General features: G+C 39.8%; 1 protein-coding gene across 1 annotated transcript in view; it reads left to right on the forward strand.

Moving 5' to 3' along the window:
• SH2D1B (SH2 domain containing 1B) overlaps positions 1-14,168 on the forward strand; it is a 17,392-nt gene extending 3,224 nt beyond the window's left edge. Inside the window, exons 2-4 of the mRNA XM_011952972.1 lie at positions 6,639-6,702; positions 10,354-10,518; positions 12,132-14,168. Of these exons, the coding sequence (XP_011808362.1) occupies positions 6,639-6,702; positions 10,354-10,518; positions 12,132-12,167 (265 nt within the window). The 3' untranslated portion in view covers positions 12,168-14,168. The remainder of the gene's footprint in view (positions 1-6,638; positions 6,703-10,353; positions 10,519-12,131) is intronic.
• The last annotated feature ends 2,071 nt before the right edge of the window (positions 14,169-16,239 follow it).

Raw genomic sequence — 16,239 nt, forward strand, 5'->3', positions numbered from 1 at the left:
CCTTCCTTCCTTCCTTCCTTCCTTCCTTCTTTCTTTCTTTCTTTCTTTCTTTCTTTCTTTCTTTCTTTCTTTCTTTCTTTCTTTCCTTCTTTCTTCTTTCCTTCTTTATTCTTTTTAGACAGTGTCTCACTCCAACTCCCAGGCTGGAGCGCAGTGGTGTGATCATGGCTCACTGCAACCTCAACCTTCTGAGTTCAAGAGATTCTCCTGTATCAGACCCCCTGAGTGTCTGGGACTACAGGTGCACACTACATGCCTGGTTAATGTTTAATTTTTTTGTAGACATGGGGTCTCACTATGTCGCCCAGGCTGATTTTGAGCTCCTGGGCTCCAGTGATCCACCCACCTCAGCCTCCCAAAGTTCTGGGATTACAGACATGAGCCGCTGCACCCAGCCTATATTGGGATTCTCTTTGAAAACTGATATTTATTCTCAGCTGTTCTGTGGTGCATCAGCCCATCTTGCGTATTCATCTAAAGCAAAGGTCACTAAGAAATGCTAAAAAATGGGCCAGGCCTGGTGGCTCACACCTGTATTCCCAGTACTTTGGGAGGCTGAGGTGGGCGGATCACCAGGTCAGCCAACATGGTGAAACTCTGTCTCTACTAAAAATACAAAAATTAGCTCGGTGTGGTGGCACAAGCCTGTAGTCCCAGCTACTCAGGAGGCTGAGGCAGGAGAATTGCTTGAACCCAGGAGGCGGAGGTTGCAGTGAGCCAAGATCACATCACTGTACTCCAGCCGGGTTACAGAGTGAGACTCCATCTCAAAAAAAAAAAAAAGAAAAAAGAAAAGAAAAGAAAAGAAATGCTAAAAAATGAAAATAAATCAAGTGGAGAGGCAAAAATAAATATTTGTTAAGCCCCGCACATAATCAGGTCTCACCCGCCTTCCTATGCATGTCACTGAAAGGCAAACAAAATTTCATTCACCCTCAGGCTTAAGGCTCAGGTCAAGTGACCCCTGAAGCTACCTCCTCATAGGGCCTTGTAAAAACTTATTATCACACAGATAAGTATGGACTATTAAATTCTAGTTGTTCAACAGATATTTGAATTCTCTCATACGTCAGTGTGCTAGACACTCGGTTGATGCCTTCAACACAGCTCAGAGCCTAGTGGGGAAAATAAAGAAGTAAACAGACACTGTGATGCACATGATAATTATGATGATTGGGCTATCATTAGGGCACTGCAGAGCTGACAGCAAAAAGGGGAGAACCAGATATTGGAGCTGAGACTTTAGGAGAATGAGTGGAACCTTCATTCATTCAACAAGCATATATTGAGCACTTATTATGTTCCATGCGTGGTCCTAAGCACTGGTAATACAGTGATAAATACTACTGGCAATGTTTCTGCCCTCATGAAGTTCATTTCAGTAAGAGGAGAAAATATGATGAAAATGAAACAGAGTCATATGACAGGGAGAGACACAGCGGGTGCTTTCCGTTGGGTACAGGAAAGGTTTCTCTGAAGAGGTCGCATCAACCATTCATGCTTCAAGATACAACCCTTTGCAAGCAAAGCAAGAATTACTATTATGATACAAGTGTTAGCCTGCTTGTCTTCACTGAAACAGAAAAAAAGTTACCATGTAGGTGTTTTCTATGAGCCAAACATTTTGCTAAGCATGGTACATGCATTATCTTATTTGTCCTTTGCAATCCCTTTGCAGTAGGTGACATGATCACTACTTTGTGAGAAAATAAACTGTAACTTCTTGTTTAATAACCTGCCTAGGGCCAAATTGCTAACACATTATTACGTTCCATCTCTTACCAATGTCCCCAGCTTCACTGAAATATGTTTCAGGTATTCACCTAGGATCTGTGTTATAAAATGCCCAAGCAGGGGACCTAGGACCTAGGGCTTGGGAGTGGACTCTGATATGCAGTGTCCCCTTCTTCTCTGCTGAATTAAAATGGGTCTCCCACACCCAGCTTTAAAATTTCTCTCTTTTGTACTCTTTTCCACTCTTTTCCTTTATTTCTCAGACAGGCCGACACTTAGGGAAAATAGAAAAGAACCTACATTGAAATATTGGGGGTTGGTTCCCCCGATACTTTAGCACTTTCACAAAGCTAAATATCTAGTGATGAAAATACTGTGAGGAAGGTTAGAAATAAAGGAAGGAAGTCACAGAGAGAGCTGACATAGGAGCATATATCACTAACCAGAAAGCTATGTGGTAACTGTGGACAGGAAATGTTTTCTGATCTTACAATACAATAGAGTGTCTAGAAAACTCCAGTGTGTAAAATTTGTCTGTGTAGTGTGACTTTGTGAGTGTCTAAACTAAGTCGGCCTTTATCATCAGTAGAATTAAATGGAGTAGGTATTAGGAGGCGCAAAGGGTTCATCTGTAAGTGTGAAGAAAAGGAAGATGTTGCAAAGCCATAGGAAGGCTGCAGGTGAGGAAGACCTGAGCCCTAAACTACTGTGTGCTCTCATTAAGAAGAATAATGGCAATGTCTATCTATTGCCTTGAGAGTCACTTATGAGTCTCAGATTCTGAGACTTTGGGAAGGATTGTAGAGAACAGAAAGAAAAGAAATGATCCATTTTGTTGTGGTGGTTTGTCAAGCTAATGAAAGTTCATTTTAGAAAAATCAAATATAGAGAAAGGTATAAAAAACAAAACAGAAATTGTATCAGTCTCACCACTCTGAAATCACCATTTTTAATATTTTGGCATACATCTCTCCAGGCTTTTCTCTTTGCATCTATAAGCCAATAAATGTACATAAATGGTTCATTATACATGATCGCTTGCAACCTGTTTTTTCCATAACTGTAGGTATCCTTCCCCATCAAAGAAAGCAGGTCATCCCTTTATGACTGCTTAGTATTTTATTGATTTGAAATATCATAATGTATACATATCATACATTAGGTTATTTTCAATTTTCATTTCCAATTTAGTCCAGTGGACTCAGTGTAATTTGGAATGATTAACATTTTTGTACTTACATCTGTGAAAGTTTGCCTCACTCTCTAGTTAGGATAAAATCGTAGATGTTTAGAAATCTTCAAGCACACTGACAAATTAGTACCACAAAAGGTTGCACCAACATACACTGAGATCAGGAGCCGTGATAAGGCCAGAGGTCAAAATTCTTAAAATTTTTTTTATTGACTTGGGTTCCCCACTTGCATCATGGCACAGAAAAATGCAGAACACATTGTTGATATTATAGGGTGCAGTTGATTCCATTTCCTTCAACTGATCTTTTGAAGGTTAGTTAAAATAAAAACTCGAACACAAACAACTTTCCCCACAACAATGGCCACAACATGAGACTACGCTAATCTGTGGACTGTTTATGCACTGAGCAAGGACTCAGAGATCCGTGCACAGCTTGAAAGCTAAATAGATAGAGTAAAACAATTCAAAGATATGGGAAAACTTAGAGGCCCTGTATTCCAGCCTTTTCGAACCTCAACTGAGAAATTAATGCCTAAGATTTTTAAATGATTTTTATAAGCCCAGTGTATTCCTCATAAATGATGACAATGATTTCCATAGAATAAACAAAAAGGTAGGGTCCACTGGGTATCAGTCTCACCCTGAGAATCAAGACATCACATATTTCTTGAGAATATAACTGCAAAAATAGGACTTTTTCTATCTGATGCCAAAAACCAATCATGAAAACACCAAAAGCATGTGTGTATAAGGAATTAAAATTTAGTTTATATATTGGAAAGATAAATTATATTCATCTACCTTTTAATGCCATGAATATATCTTACAGTTTTATTGAGGTATCATTGACATAAAATAAAAAGTGTACAATTTGATGGATTTTGACATATGTATGTACACCTATGAAACTAACATGACCAGGCCGGGCGCTGCGGCTCAAGCCTGTAATTGCAGCACTTTGGGAGGCCGAGACGGGCGGATCATGAGGTCAGGAGATCAAGACCATCCTGGCTAACCTGGTGAAACCCCGTCTCTACTAAAAAATACAAAAAACTAGCCGGGCAAGGTGGTGAGCGCCTGTAGTCCCAGCTACTCGGGAGGCTGAGGCAGGAGAATGGCCTAAACCCGGGAGGCGGAGCTTGCAGTGAGCTGAGATCCGGCCACTGCACTCCAGCCTGGGCAACAGAGTGAGACTCTATCACCTCCAAAACTTCCCTTGCACCCCTTTGTAATTTCTCGTTACCATACCTCCCACCTATGCCCAGACTCCAGGCCACCGCGATGGGCTTTCTGGCACTATAGATTAATATGTATTTCTCCAGAATTTAATATAAATCAAATCATAGAGTATATAGTCGTTTTTGTCTGACTTCTTTTATTTGGAATAATTATTTTGAGATCCATCTATGTTGTTGCATGCATCAATAGTTCATCCTTTTGCATTGCTGAATAGTGCTCCATTATGGGGATGCATCCCAGATTACTTACTCATTTATAACTATTACAACTAAAGTTGCTATGAATATTTGTGACTAAGTCCTTGTGTGGGCATATGCTTTCATTTCTCCTGGGTAAATAATCAGGATTAGAACAGCTAAGTTGTGTGTTCTGTGGAGGCTTATCTTTTTTTAAGAAACTGCCAAACTGTTTTCCAAAGTGATCATGCTATCTCACTATTCCTATGGGCATTACATGAGTTCTGATTGCTCCACATCCTTACCAACATGTGGAACAGTCAGTCTTTTACATTTTAACTGTATTAGTAAGTGTGTAGTAATATCTCATTGTGCGTTGAATTTGCATTTCACTAATGACTAATGATACTGAGTATTTTTACGAGTGCTTATTTGCCATCCGTGTATTTTCTTTTCTTTTTTTATTGAGGCTCAACAGCAGATTTTACTTTTTTATTTTCAAATGCTTAACTAACGTCTACTTCAAGTAAAATAAACTGTACTTATTTAAATTATACAATCTAATTCATTTTATTTTATTTGATAGATAAAATTGCTGAGGCTGAGGCAGGAGAATGGCAATGTGTGCAATGTGATGTTTTAAAATACAAATACGTCATGGAATGACTAAATCTAGCTAATTAATATACGCATTACCTCATCAAGTTATCCTTTTTGTAGTGAGAAAACTTAAAATCTCCTCTCAGCATTTTTCAAAAATATGATATATGGTTATTATTTTGTTTTATTTTTTGAGATGGAGTCTCACTCTGTCACCTAGGCTGGAGTGCAATGGCACCATCTCGGCTCACTGCAACCTCCACCTCCTACGTTCAAGCAATTCTCCTGTCTCAGCTGCCTGAGTACCTGGGATTATAGGCATGTGCCACCACACCCAGCAAACTTTTGTATTTTTAGTAGAGACAGGGTTTCACCATGTTGACCAGGCTGGTCTTGAATTCCTGACCTCAGGTGATCCACCTACCTCGGCCTGCCAAAGTGCTGGGATTACAGGCCTGAGCCACTGTGCCCTGCCTAAGAATATATGGTTATTAACTATAGTCATCATGTTGTACAATAGATCTAACTGAAATTTTGTATTCTTTGACCAATATCTACCCAGTCCTCTCCCTCTCACTGTCAGTGCCTGAGAACCACCATTCTACTCTTTAGTTTTATGAGATCAACTTTTTTTAGATGCCACATATGAGTGAGACCATGTGGTATTTTTCTTTCTGTGCCTGGCTTATTTCACTTAGGATAACATCCTCCAGATTTATCCATGTTGTTGCAAGTAACAGGATTTTATTTTTCTATGGCTGAATAATATTCCATTTTGTGTGTGCGTGTGTAACTTTCTTCATTCATCTATTAATCAACTTAGATTGGTTCCATGTCTTGGCTATTGTGACTAATGCTGCAATAGAAGTGGGAGTACAGATATTTCTTCAACATACTAGATTCATTTCCACTGGATATATACACAGTTATATACACAGTAGTGAGGTTATATAGTAATTATATATATATACACACACACACATAGATATACATATATACATTTTTTTCAGACAGAGTCTCGCTCTGTCGCCCAGGCTGGAGTGCAGTGGCACGATCTTCGCTCACTGCAACCTCCACCTCCTGGGTTCAAGCGATTCTCGTGCCTCAGCCTCTTGAGTAGCTGGGATTACAGGCACATGCCACCACACCCAGTTGATTTTTGTATTTTTAGTAGAGAAGGAGTTTCACCATGTTGGCCAGGCTGGTCTGGAACTCCTGACCTCGTGATCTGCCCACCTCAGCCTCCCAAAGTGTTGGGATTACAGGCGTGAGCCACCGCCCCTGGCCAGTAATTCTATTTTTAATTTTTTGAGGAACCTCCGTACTGTTTTTCATATGGCTATACTAATTTACATTCCCATCAGCATTGTACAAGGGTTTTCCTTTCTCTATATCCTTTGTCTTTTTTGATAATAGCCATTCTAATGGGCATGATGGTGAGTGCCTGTAATCCCAGCTATGCAGGAGCCTGAGGCAGGAGAATCGCTTGAACCCAGGAGGTGGAGGTTGCAGCGAGCCGAGATCGCACCACTGCACTCCAGCCTGGGCGACAGAGTGATACTCCGTCTAAAAAAAGAAAGAGTTTTTTTGGGGAGGATTGAAGATTAACAAAGTATTGCATATGAAATATAACGATAGATGTTACCTTTTTTGCATAGAACATTATGATTCAAACAGTCATTTTTTTCCCACAGGTTTAAAAATATTGTCTACACGTACCGAATATTCAGAGAGAAACATGGGTACTACAGGATACAGGTAAGAACAAAAAAGGACGGCAACAACAGCAACAAAAAAGTTGGGGGAGAAGAACCTAGGAACATGTGTTTTACCTGAGCCATGACTGTATGAAAGCATTCTAAAGAGGAAAGCACAATGCAGAGATGAGAGTCAGATCGAGTTAACCTGGTTTTTCCCTGAAGAGAAATAGGAAGGTTCCGGGCTTGGATTCTACTTTTTTGTTGTTGTTTTGTTTAGACGGAGTCTCACTCTGTTGCCCAGGCTGGAGTGCACTGGCGCGATCTGGGCTCACTGCAACATCCCCCTCCCAGGGTCAAGCCATTCTCCTGCCTCAGCCCCCACACTCCCCCAGCCACCCAGTATCTGGGACTACAGGCGCACGCCATCACCCGCAGCTAATTTTTGTATTTTCAGTAGAGACGGGGTTTCACCCTGTTAGACAGGATGGTCTCAATCTCCTGACCTCCTGATCTGCCCACCTCGGCCTCCGAAAGTGCTGGGATTACAGACGTGAGCCACCGCGCCCGGCTGGGTTCTATTTTTGAATAACCCTCACCGTTATTCCACTGTGGCTCCTCCACTGGTCAAATGCACCAGCTTGGACTTCAGGCAAAACCTCCGTTGAATTAGAAGACTCAGCAATGATGCAGGATGGAACTAGAAAGAGACGGTGGAAAGAGGTCGGAGTGTTTAAGAAGTCAAGTGTGCCCAGTAGCTGTATGAAAATATAGCGGGAAGCATCAGATAGCTGAAAGTCTTAGGGTTTAATTTTTATGGTTTACTGAGAGCTAAGAAGAAAAACATTTTGCTTATTTTAAATTTAGTTCTCTGTCTTAAGAAGTAGAGTATAATAAACATAATTGAATTGTAATTGCTAACAGAGAATCCTGAAATAATCTTTCTCAAACACTTACATATAAGGTTAAGAGGACTACAGATTTCTAAGAATCTTCAGTATATTAATGTTTACTCTGAATATCTGAAAGAGACTAGAATTTAAAATGATCCCCAAACACTTCACTTACGTTATTTTTCTTTTGCTATAGAGGATGATATTGAGGCAGCTGGCAAAAATTGAATAAATTTAAATTTTGAATAAGATTAACAAATAGTACCGTATCAAGGTTAATTTCCTGATTTTAATCATTGTAGTATGGTTATGTAATACCCTTACATTTAAAGAAATACTGAAGTATTTAAAGGGATATCGTGTCTGCAAATTAACTGTGAAAATAGCTTATATATGTGTGCACATATAGATGCACAATATATGTGTATATATTTGGAAAGAGAATAAAAAGCAAATATAATAAAATGTTAACATTTGGGGGCAGCTTGGCTATGTCTGAAATAATTTCAAGATAAAATGACTTATAAAAAGCAACTTATTTTAAAACATTTTTTTCCTGTTTATTCTTTGGGAAATTCTGGATAATTCCTCAGTACCCTGTTTTGTCTCTTGTGTGGACAAAATAGAGAGAGAAATCCGAATCATTTGTAACTCAGACACAAAGAGGCGTTTCACTGGGGAGCAGCTCTGTGCTCAGAAGCCTGCAGTGATGATGCCTTTTGTTGAAGTGACTGCATTAAAGGAACCTCCTTGCAGATGACTTTGATGTCAGCCTGTGCCTCTAATACAGAGGTTAATCAGGCTGCATGTCAGAAAACCTCCTGATCGCCACCCCCTTCTCTAGTCTGACATAGCGGCAATATGAAAACCACAGTGATGATCAAGAAAACCAAATACACAAGAGCAGAGGAAGAAAATCTGTGTGTGTGTTGGTGTGTAAGACAGAGTCTTGCTGTCACCCAGACTGGAGGGCAGTGATGTGATCTTGGCTCACTGCAACATCCATGTCCTGGTTCAAGCGATTCTCCTGCCTCAGTCTCCCGAGTAGCTGGGATTACAGGCATCTGCCACCACGCCCAGCTAACTTTTTTGTATTTTTAGTAGAGATGGGGTTTTGCCATGTTGACCAGGCTGGTCTCGAACTCCTGACCTCAAGTGATCCACCCACCTTGGCTTCCTAAAGGGCTGGGATTACAGGCATGAGCCACTGTGCCTAGCCAGAAAATTCTTTTAGTTTAAAATTATTTCTAAAAGGTTATATTAGAGAATAGTACTTGGTGGGCCGGGCGCAGTGGCTCATGCCTGTAATCGCAACACTTTGGGAGGCTGAGGCAGGCAGATAACAAGGTCAGGAGATTGAGACCAACCTGGTTAACATGGTGAAACCCTGTCTCTACTAAAAATACAAAACAAACAAACAAACAAAAATTAGCTGGGTGTGGCGGCGGGCACCTGTAGTCCCAGCTACTCAGGAGGCTGAGGCAGGAGAATAGCATGAACCCAGGAGGCGGAATTTGCAGTGAACCGCAATCGCACCACTGCACTCCAGCCTGGGTGACAGAGTGAGACTCTGTCTCAAAAAAAAGTACTTGATGTATAGCTGATAAACAGAAAACAATCATTTATAACTTAACTGAGTTGTGTTGCCATTCCCACTTTCTATTTACACTGGGACTTTTTTGGTTTTGTTTTGCTCACATGGAGATTCTGAATTCATCAAGTATACAAATTGCATATTTTAAATTCATCAAGTATACAAATTGCATATTTTAAATTCATCAAGTACACAAATTGCATATTTTAAAGACATGGAATCAACCTAAATGCCGATCAGTGATAGACTGGATAAAGAAAATGTGGTATATATACACCATGGAATACTAAGCAGCCTAACTGATCTCCAAATTTGAAAAACCAAATCAGAGGCTGGTGGTTCACCTTTTAAAGCCAATAAAGAGAACCAGCCCCAGCTTGAGATGGAGAGGATCGAAATTAGAGTTGGTAACATGTATGGTAAAATCTCTCACATGGGGGTCAGAAAGAAGCTTAGGTCAAAAAAGAATGAAATCATGTCCTTTGCAGGGACGTGGATGGAGATGGAGGCCATTACCTTTAGCAAACTAATGCAGGAACAGAAAACCAAATACCGCATGTTCTCACTTGTAAGTGGGAGCTGAATGATAAGAACACATGGACACACAGAGAACAACACACACTGGGGTCTGTTGGAGGGCTCAGGGTGGGAGGAGGGAGAGAATCAGGAAGTATAGCTAGTGAATGCTGGGCTTAATACCTGGGTGATGGGATGATCTGTGCAGCAAACCACCACAGCACATGTTTACCTATGTAACGAACCTGCACATCCTGCACATGTACCCCTGAACTTAAAATAACAGTTGGAATTTTTTTTTTTTAAATTGCGTTTTTGCATTCCCATCAGAAGTCCACTTCCGATAGTCCCCTAAGATAGCAAAGCCTGCCTGTAGGGTATAGACATAAGCTCTTGTAGGGTTACCCTTCACAGTGTATCTGCGAGTACTGCCCCAGATAAACTTGCCAAGGATGGGGTTCACTCGATACTATGGACTGCACTGGGATCCCTTGACTGCAAATCCTCTTTACTAAGAGTGGCTCAAGTCAGAGGTTGGTCTTAGAAATGAGAGTTTCTGTGAACCGGAAGTGGTGTGAGCTCCCGCCACTCGTGTTTTCAGTTTTTCAGCTCATAGGGGCAGCCCCGAAAAAACAACTGCTTTGAGAAATGTCACATTTCACACGCAATTGCATGATAATGAGTGATCTCCTTTCTTGTATTTTTGCAGACGGCAGAAGGTTCTCCAAAACAGGTCTTTCCAAGCCTAAAGGAACTGATCTCCAAATTTGAAAAACCAAATCAGGGGATGGTGGTTCACCTTTTAAAGCCAATAAAGAGAACCAGCCCCAGCTTGAGATGGAGAGGATTGAAATTAGAGTTGGAAACATTTATGGTAAAATCTCTCACATGTGGCTCAGAAAGGAATCTTAATCCTATTTCCACCAATGCCTTTGTAAAGTCAATACAGATAAATGCTCTTTTCTATGACATTATCTCGAAAAAGCTTCATCCTACTAAGAGCAATTTCCATTTTGTTGAGAAGTGGTGTCTTTTAGTCCCTGAGGGCCAAGACATAGAGCTTGCTGTGTTTGCAGCCAGGATAGCAAGAGTGGTTCCTCGGCAGACAGCTGACTTCAAATTCATTCTGTGACCTTATGCAGACGATTCAAGTTTGAGAATAAACGGGCAAATGGGCAGGTTTTCAAATGAAAAAATCACTTTAGCCCTTCAACCCCTCCCCAAAGCTTATACTGTTACATTTTGCTCAATATTTGCTAAGCATTCATTTATAAAGCGCTGGGTGTCAAATTATGTCAGATACATTTTTAAAGGTATTAAGCCACGGTGGAAAATGAGAGATGGTCAGTAAATCTGAGTGCAGAGAATCCCCGCTGAAGCCTCCCAAATTATATCACGAGCAGCTACTCTTCCTTACCCACACCCTTGAAATCTGCTCTCAGGAATTAATTTATTATCAGTTGCAATGTGGTTTGAATTTAACTCAGACTTCCAGAAACACTTAAGGCTTAATCCTGTTTTCCCATGTTGGAATGTGTGGTTATATTCTCAGTGAAAGGGACTGCAGTTATCAGTGGCAGGTGATGGGATGAGATCAGATGTCCTCCCTAGGGAGAGGGACAGAGGACAGAGAGTTCTCTGGGAGCCTGCGCTCACTCCACACCATTCTACTCTGTCTGCAGCAAACTCACCCTTTAGGCTGCCATAGCTGGCTTCTCATCTCCCCAGCAAGACTAAGAATAAAATACAACTCCCTTCCCTACCATTGTGTCCCTGTCCCCCCAGTCCCCATGAAGGGCAGTGTGTACTCATGGACACACACAAAAATCACTTTCTATAGGTCCAGCTGCAGATGTAGTCCCACAGCTACTTCCCACCCCCCCCCCCAAATTTATGGAATAAAAAGTATAAAATGTGGCAGATCTAGAAACCCAGGAATGTATCTGTGCTGCAGCCCTTAGGCAAACCCAGATGAGTTGCTGGGACTGGTTGGGGTGGTGGTAGTACTTGTCTCAACAATGAGAAAAGAATCACAAATCCCAGGAGGAGAACCCTCAGAAATCTTCCCCAAGACCTGGGCATGAATCTCACTCCACCAACTTTCCATACCGGGTCAGTGCTGACACAGCGGGCTCCAAAATTCTCAGCTACCAAAGAGGAAATCTTCCCCATCAACCTCTTCCTCCCATTCCTGTTGCTTTGTTAGAACAAGCTTCAGATGTTCTCACTCCAAGGGAGGCGCAGGTTTCTCACTGGTGAATGGAGACACTTGTGCTGGAATCTCTGAGGCTTGGCTTATAAAGGGATCCCCTGTTTTGTTAGGAGGGCTCCCTGTAGTACCCCAGCCTTTGAAGATATAATTTTGAGGTGGCATCAAATTGGCTCTGTGCCTGGGGAGGGGTCTTCTTTCCTTTGAGTGGCGTTGTTTGATATGACTTCTGGGTGTGGTCTCATGGCTGGTCTTCTGCTTTTTTTTCCCCTCCAAAGAACAGTAACAGCGATTATGTGGATGTCTTGCCTTGAAGATAAGGCTGCCGGACAAAGCAAGTTAAGGAGATGAGTAACAGTTCTCACTGGTGACCCACTTCTGCAGGCATAGGTCCAGAGCATCAAACTCTAGTGGACAATTCAGACTCTCCTGTTTGTGTAACTGAAGATGTTCTGCCCACCAGCACCAGAGGTCACTCTCCACATCCCTGCCTCCCAGACATACACTAGGAGCAATTGCAAAGCCCTCTCCAGTTTCACTCTTCTTTCTTGGAATGGGACAGCCTGAACCATTTCCCCTTGACTTGTTAAAGATACCACCCTACATCATGGTTGACACCCTCCTTCGGACCATGCAGTCAGAGGGGCAGCTTCATACAGAGGAGGGCACACTTGTCTGTGAGTTTGAAGCCCCGAGTTCCAGTCCTGCGGCTATGTGACTTTGAACACATTTCTTCCCACCTCCAGGTCTTAGTTTCTTTGTGTATGTGGTTGGGTAGGATGATAGACATTGCCCCAGTCTCTCTGTTGAGCCTGCTTGTGTTAGGTGAAGGTGAGGGATTGGGAGTGATGGAGATGCATACAGATCAGCACCTTCTCTGTACCTGCTGGACCCACACATGCACCCTTCTCCCTCCAGCCTGGGCTACTCTCCTTCTGGTTCTTCTTTCTTTCTTAAACTTCCTGGTGAGCATTGCCCCAGTCACACTTTCTCCCTGATTTTGCTTAATTCCACTTATGCATCGACCACTTCAACAGCATTAATGTGGTTCTGCACAGTGATGTATGTGGAGATTTCTGAAATATTCTATGTGTGATTTCTGTTCCCAATTAGGTTCTAAGTGCCATCAAAGCACAGTTGGGTCTCCCTTGTATCTTCCACAGTGTGTAGAAATTTGTGCTGCTCAGAGCTGTGCCTAGTTCATAGAAATTGACTGGAAGCACATTGCTGAGGGAGGTTCGTTGAATTGGTTTTTAAGGTTTATTGAAATTGATTTGTTGAATTTTTCTGCTAGTTCAACATGTGAATTAGGACCTGGTTAGTTTGAAAGGTACCAAACTCTGTGCCCTTTCTCTTACCTATCAAAAAATTGTAGTAATTCATTTCACCCCACTGGACTTATCTTCAGAGTTTTTAAAGAGAGGAGCTCTAGACTTAGAGGTAACATGAACAGACTAACAGACATTGTGACTGGAGCCCCCAGATGTGGACCACTGCGAGATTTGGGGTCACAGTAATTTACAGCTACTACTCCCCGTGTCTGGTGCGTAGGACAAATGTCCTCTTTTACTTTTCAGAACTGACTTAGGTATTCATGGACCTTGATTCTTCCATATACATTTTATAATAAATATGTGAAATTGCTCAAAATCTCTTTTTGGAATTTTGAATGAACTTGCAACAATTTGTAAACAGGAGAGAACTGACACCCTTGCAATGGTTTCCCATGCATAAACATGCCGCATCATATTCTCGAGTCATCTTTTCTGCCCTTTCATGGAGTTGTCAATTTTCACAACCAAAGTCTTGTACATTCTGTTAGATTAATTCCTATTTCTAGTTGCTGTAAATGATATCTTATGTTTTATTACATTTCTAATAGGCTATGGTGTTGGTGAAATGTTAACCCTCTCATTAGATCTACTAGTTTGCTTGTTGATTCTATTGTGTTTTCTACGTAAATGATTTTGTCAGCTATAAATAATAATGTTTTATTCTCTTTCCTTGCAATACCTATGCTCATTTATTTTTTGTGTTTACCCATTGGTTAGGGCCTCCTCTACACATTAAACAGTTCATAGTCATGATAGTGAGTATTCTTACGCTGTTCTCAGTATTACAGGGACTGCTTAGAAATTTTCTCTATTTAAACATGATGTTTGTTGTAGCCTTGTTAAAGCCTGTAGTTTTTATCAGAAATATTTTGACATTTATTGTGATTTTTTTCTACATCTATTGAGATAGTCACATTCCTTTTGTCTTCACTCCATTATAAAGGTAAGTTACCTTAATAAAATTGTTGATATCATATCATCCTTGCATTGTTTAACTTGATCATATCATATTATTTTTCATAAACTGTGGAATTTGGTAAGTTAATATTTCATTTAAGATTTTTGCATTAAAACTCATAAACCAAATGGGACTATAATTTACTGAATCATGGTTATACTGTTCATATAAAGCGAAGAAAAGTCTTTCTCCTTTTACCATTTTCTGCAACAACTTCTTAAGGTAAAGGTTATTTGCTCCTGACTGTGTGTGGTGGCTCACACCTGTAATCCAAGCACTTTGGGAGGCTTAGGTGGGAGGATCACTTGAGGTCAGGAGCTCGAGATCAGGCTGGCCAACACGGTGAAACCCCGTCTCTACAAAAACACAAAAACGTAGCCAGGTGTGGTGGCACATGCCTATAATCCCAGCTACTCAGGAGGATGAGGTGGGAGAATTGCTTAAACCCGGGAGGTGGAGGTTGCAGTGAGCCAAGATCGTGTCAGGGCGCTCCAGCCTGGGTGACAGAGTGAGACCCTATCTCAAATAAATAAATAAATAAACAAACAAATAAATAAAATAAACTTATCTGTTCCTTGACATTTTTTATTACAGTACTTTCTTATAAAACTGAGTTTGAGACTCTGGGGCAGGGTGGGGTGGAGTAGGGGGACATCTTCAATTACTATTTAAATATTAACACTCATTGATTTATTAAAATATTTTGCCAATTTTGACCTTTTTTGTTTTTCCAGAAGTTTATCAATTTTGTCTGTTTTCACAATTACTGGCAGATAGTTCGTAATATTCTTGCATTATTTTAATGCTTTCTTGTGACTGTAGCCACATCTCCTTTCTCACTCTGTGTCTTATTTGGATCTTACCCTTTTATATGTATTGATCTTATCTATCTTTTCAAAGTCAGCTTTTGGTTTTGTTAATCTTTTTTGTTACTGTTTTTAAATTGTTATTCTCTATTTATTTGATTTCCAGCCTCCTTTTAGGGGGACTTATCTGACTTGTTTGCAATACTTATTATTTTCTAATAAATATATTTAAAGTTACGAATTTATCTCAAAGTACTATTTTAGCTATATCCCATAAGTTTTAACACAAATAGTTTTTATTCCTGTTCAGGTCAAAGTATTTTTAATTCTTGTAAAAGTATCTTCTTCAATCCAAAAACTATTTAGTAGTTTATAATTGTTTTCAAACATACATTTTTAGTTATTTTAGTATAGATTTCAAACTATAACACGTTAAGATTGGATAACAGCTTGACTTCAATTTCTGAGGTTTCCTTGCTGACCTGGTATATGTGAACATTCTGTGACTATTTCATTTGTTTGAATTGCTCTTTCTATTCATTTTAAAGCTCATTCTCATTACCTCTTTCCCAGATGTATTCAAGATTATAGATGTTATATAAAGCAAATGTTTTTATAGATTTGTATTTTTTATCTATTTGATCTATCAGCATCAGAGAAAGAGAAATCTTTCATTTTAATTCTATATATGATAGTGTTTAGCTTTCTGATTATAATAGTATATTAACTTGTTTTTATTTTACCATTCTTATTTTAACTGTTTTGAGTTTATGTTTTTATGTGTATATATTTTATTACTATTTTATCATCTTCATTTGTTTCCTTTATTTTATAAAGTATTCCTCCTTATCTCTTATTAGTTTTGCCTTTATTTATATTTTACATCATATTAATATGCTATCCCAACTTTTATTCATACTTTCCCAGTATATAATTTTCTGTCCTTTCATTTTCAAATTTTTACACCTTTTTTCTCTGCCTTCTGTGGACACAATATTGCTGGGTCTTTTTTTTTTCCAATTTAAGATTCTCTCCTTTTGTTTGGTGAGTTCAATATACATGTTTATTATAATTTGTTCTATTGGAATTTCTCTCTGCCATCTTATACCATTCTTTCCATTTACTATACATCTTTTCCTTTTTTTCCTCCTTTTCTTCTTTCCATTGAATGGATTAAATTTACTTCTGTTAATTTGAAAGCTCTATTAAATAAATTTTAGTGTTTACCCATAACTTCCTAGGCCCTGTATTTTTACTTTTCTCTATAATATTGTAAATACATCAATTG

The sequence above is a fragment of the Colobus angolensis genome, unplaced genomic scaffold, assembly GCF_000951035.1.
Source record: "Colobus angolensis palliatus isolate OR3802 unplaced genomic scaffold, Cang.pa_1.0 Scaffold354, whole genome shotgun sequence".
NCBI lineage: Eukaryota > Metazoa > Chordata > Mammalia > Primates > Cercopithecidae > Colobus > Colobus angolensis.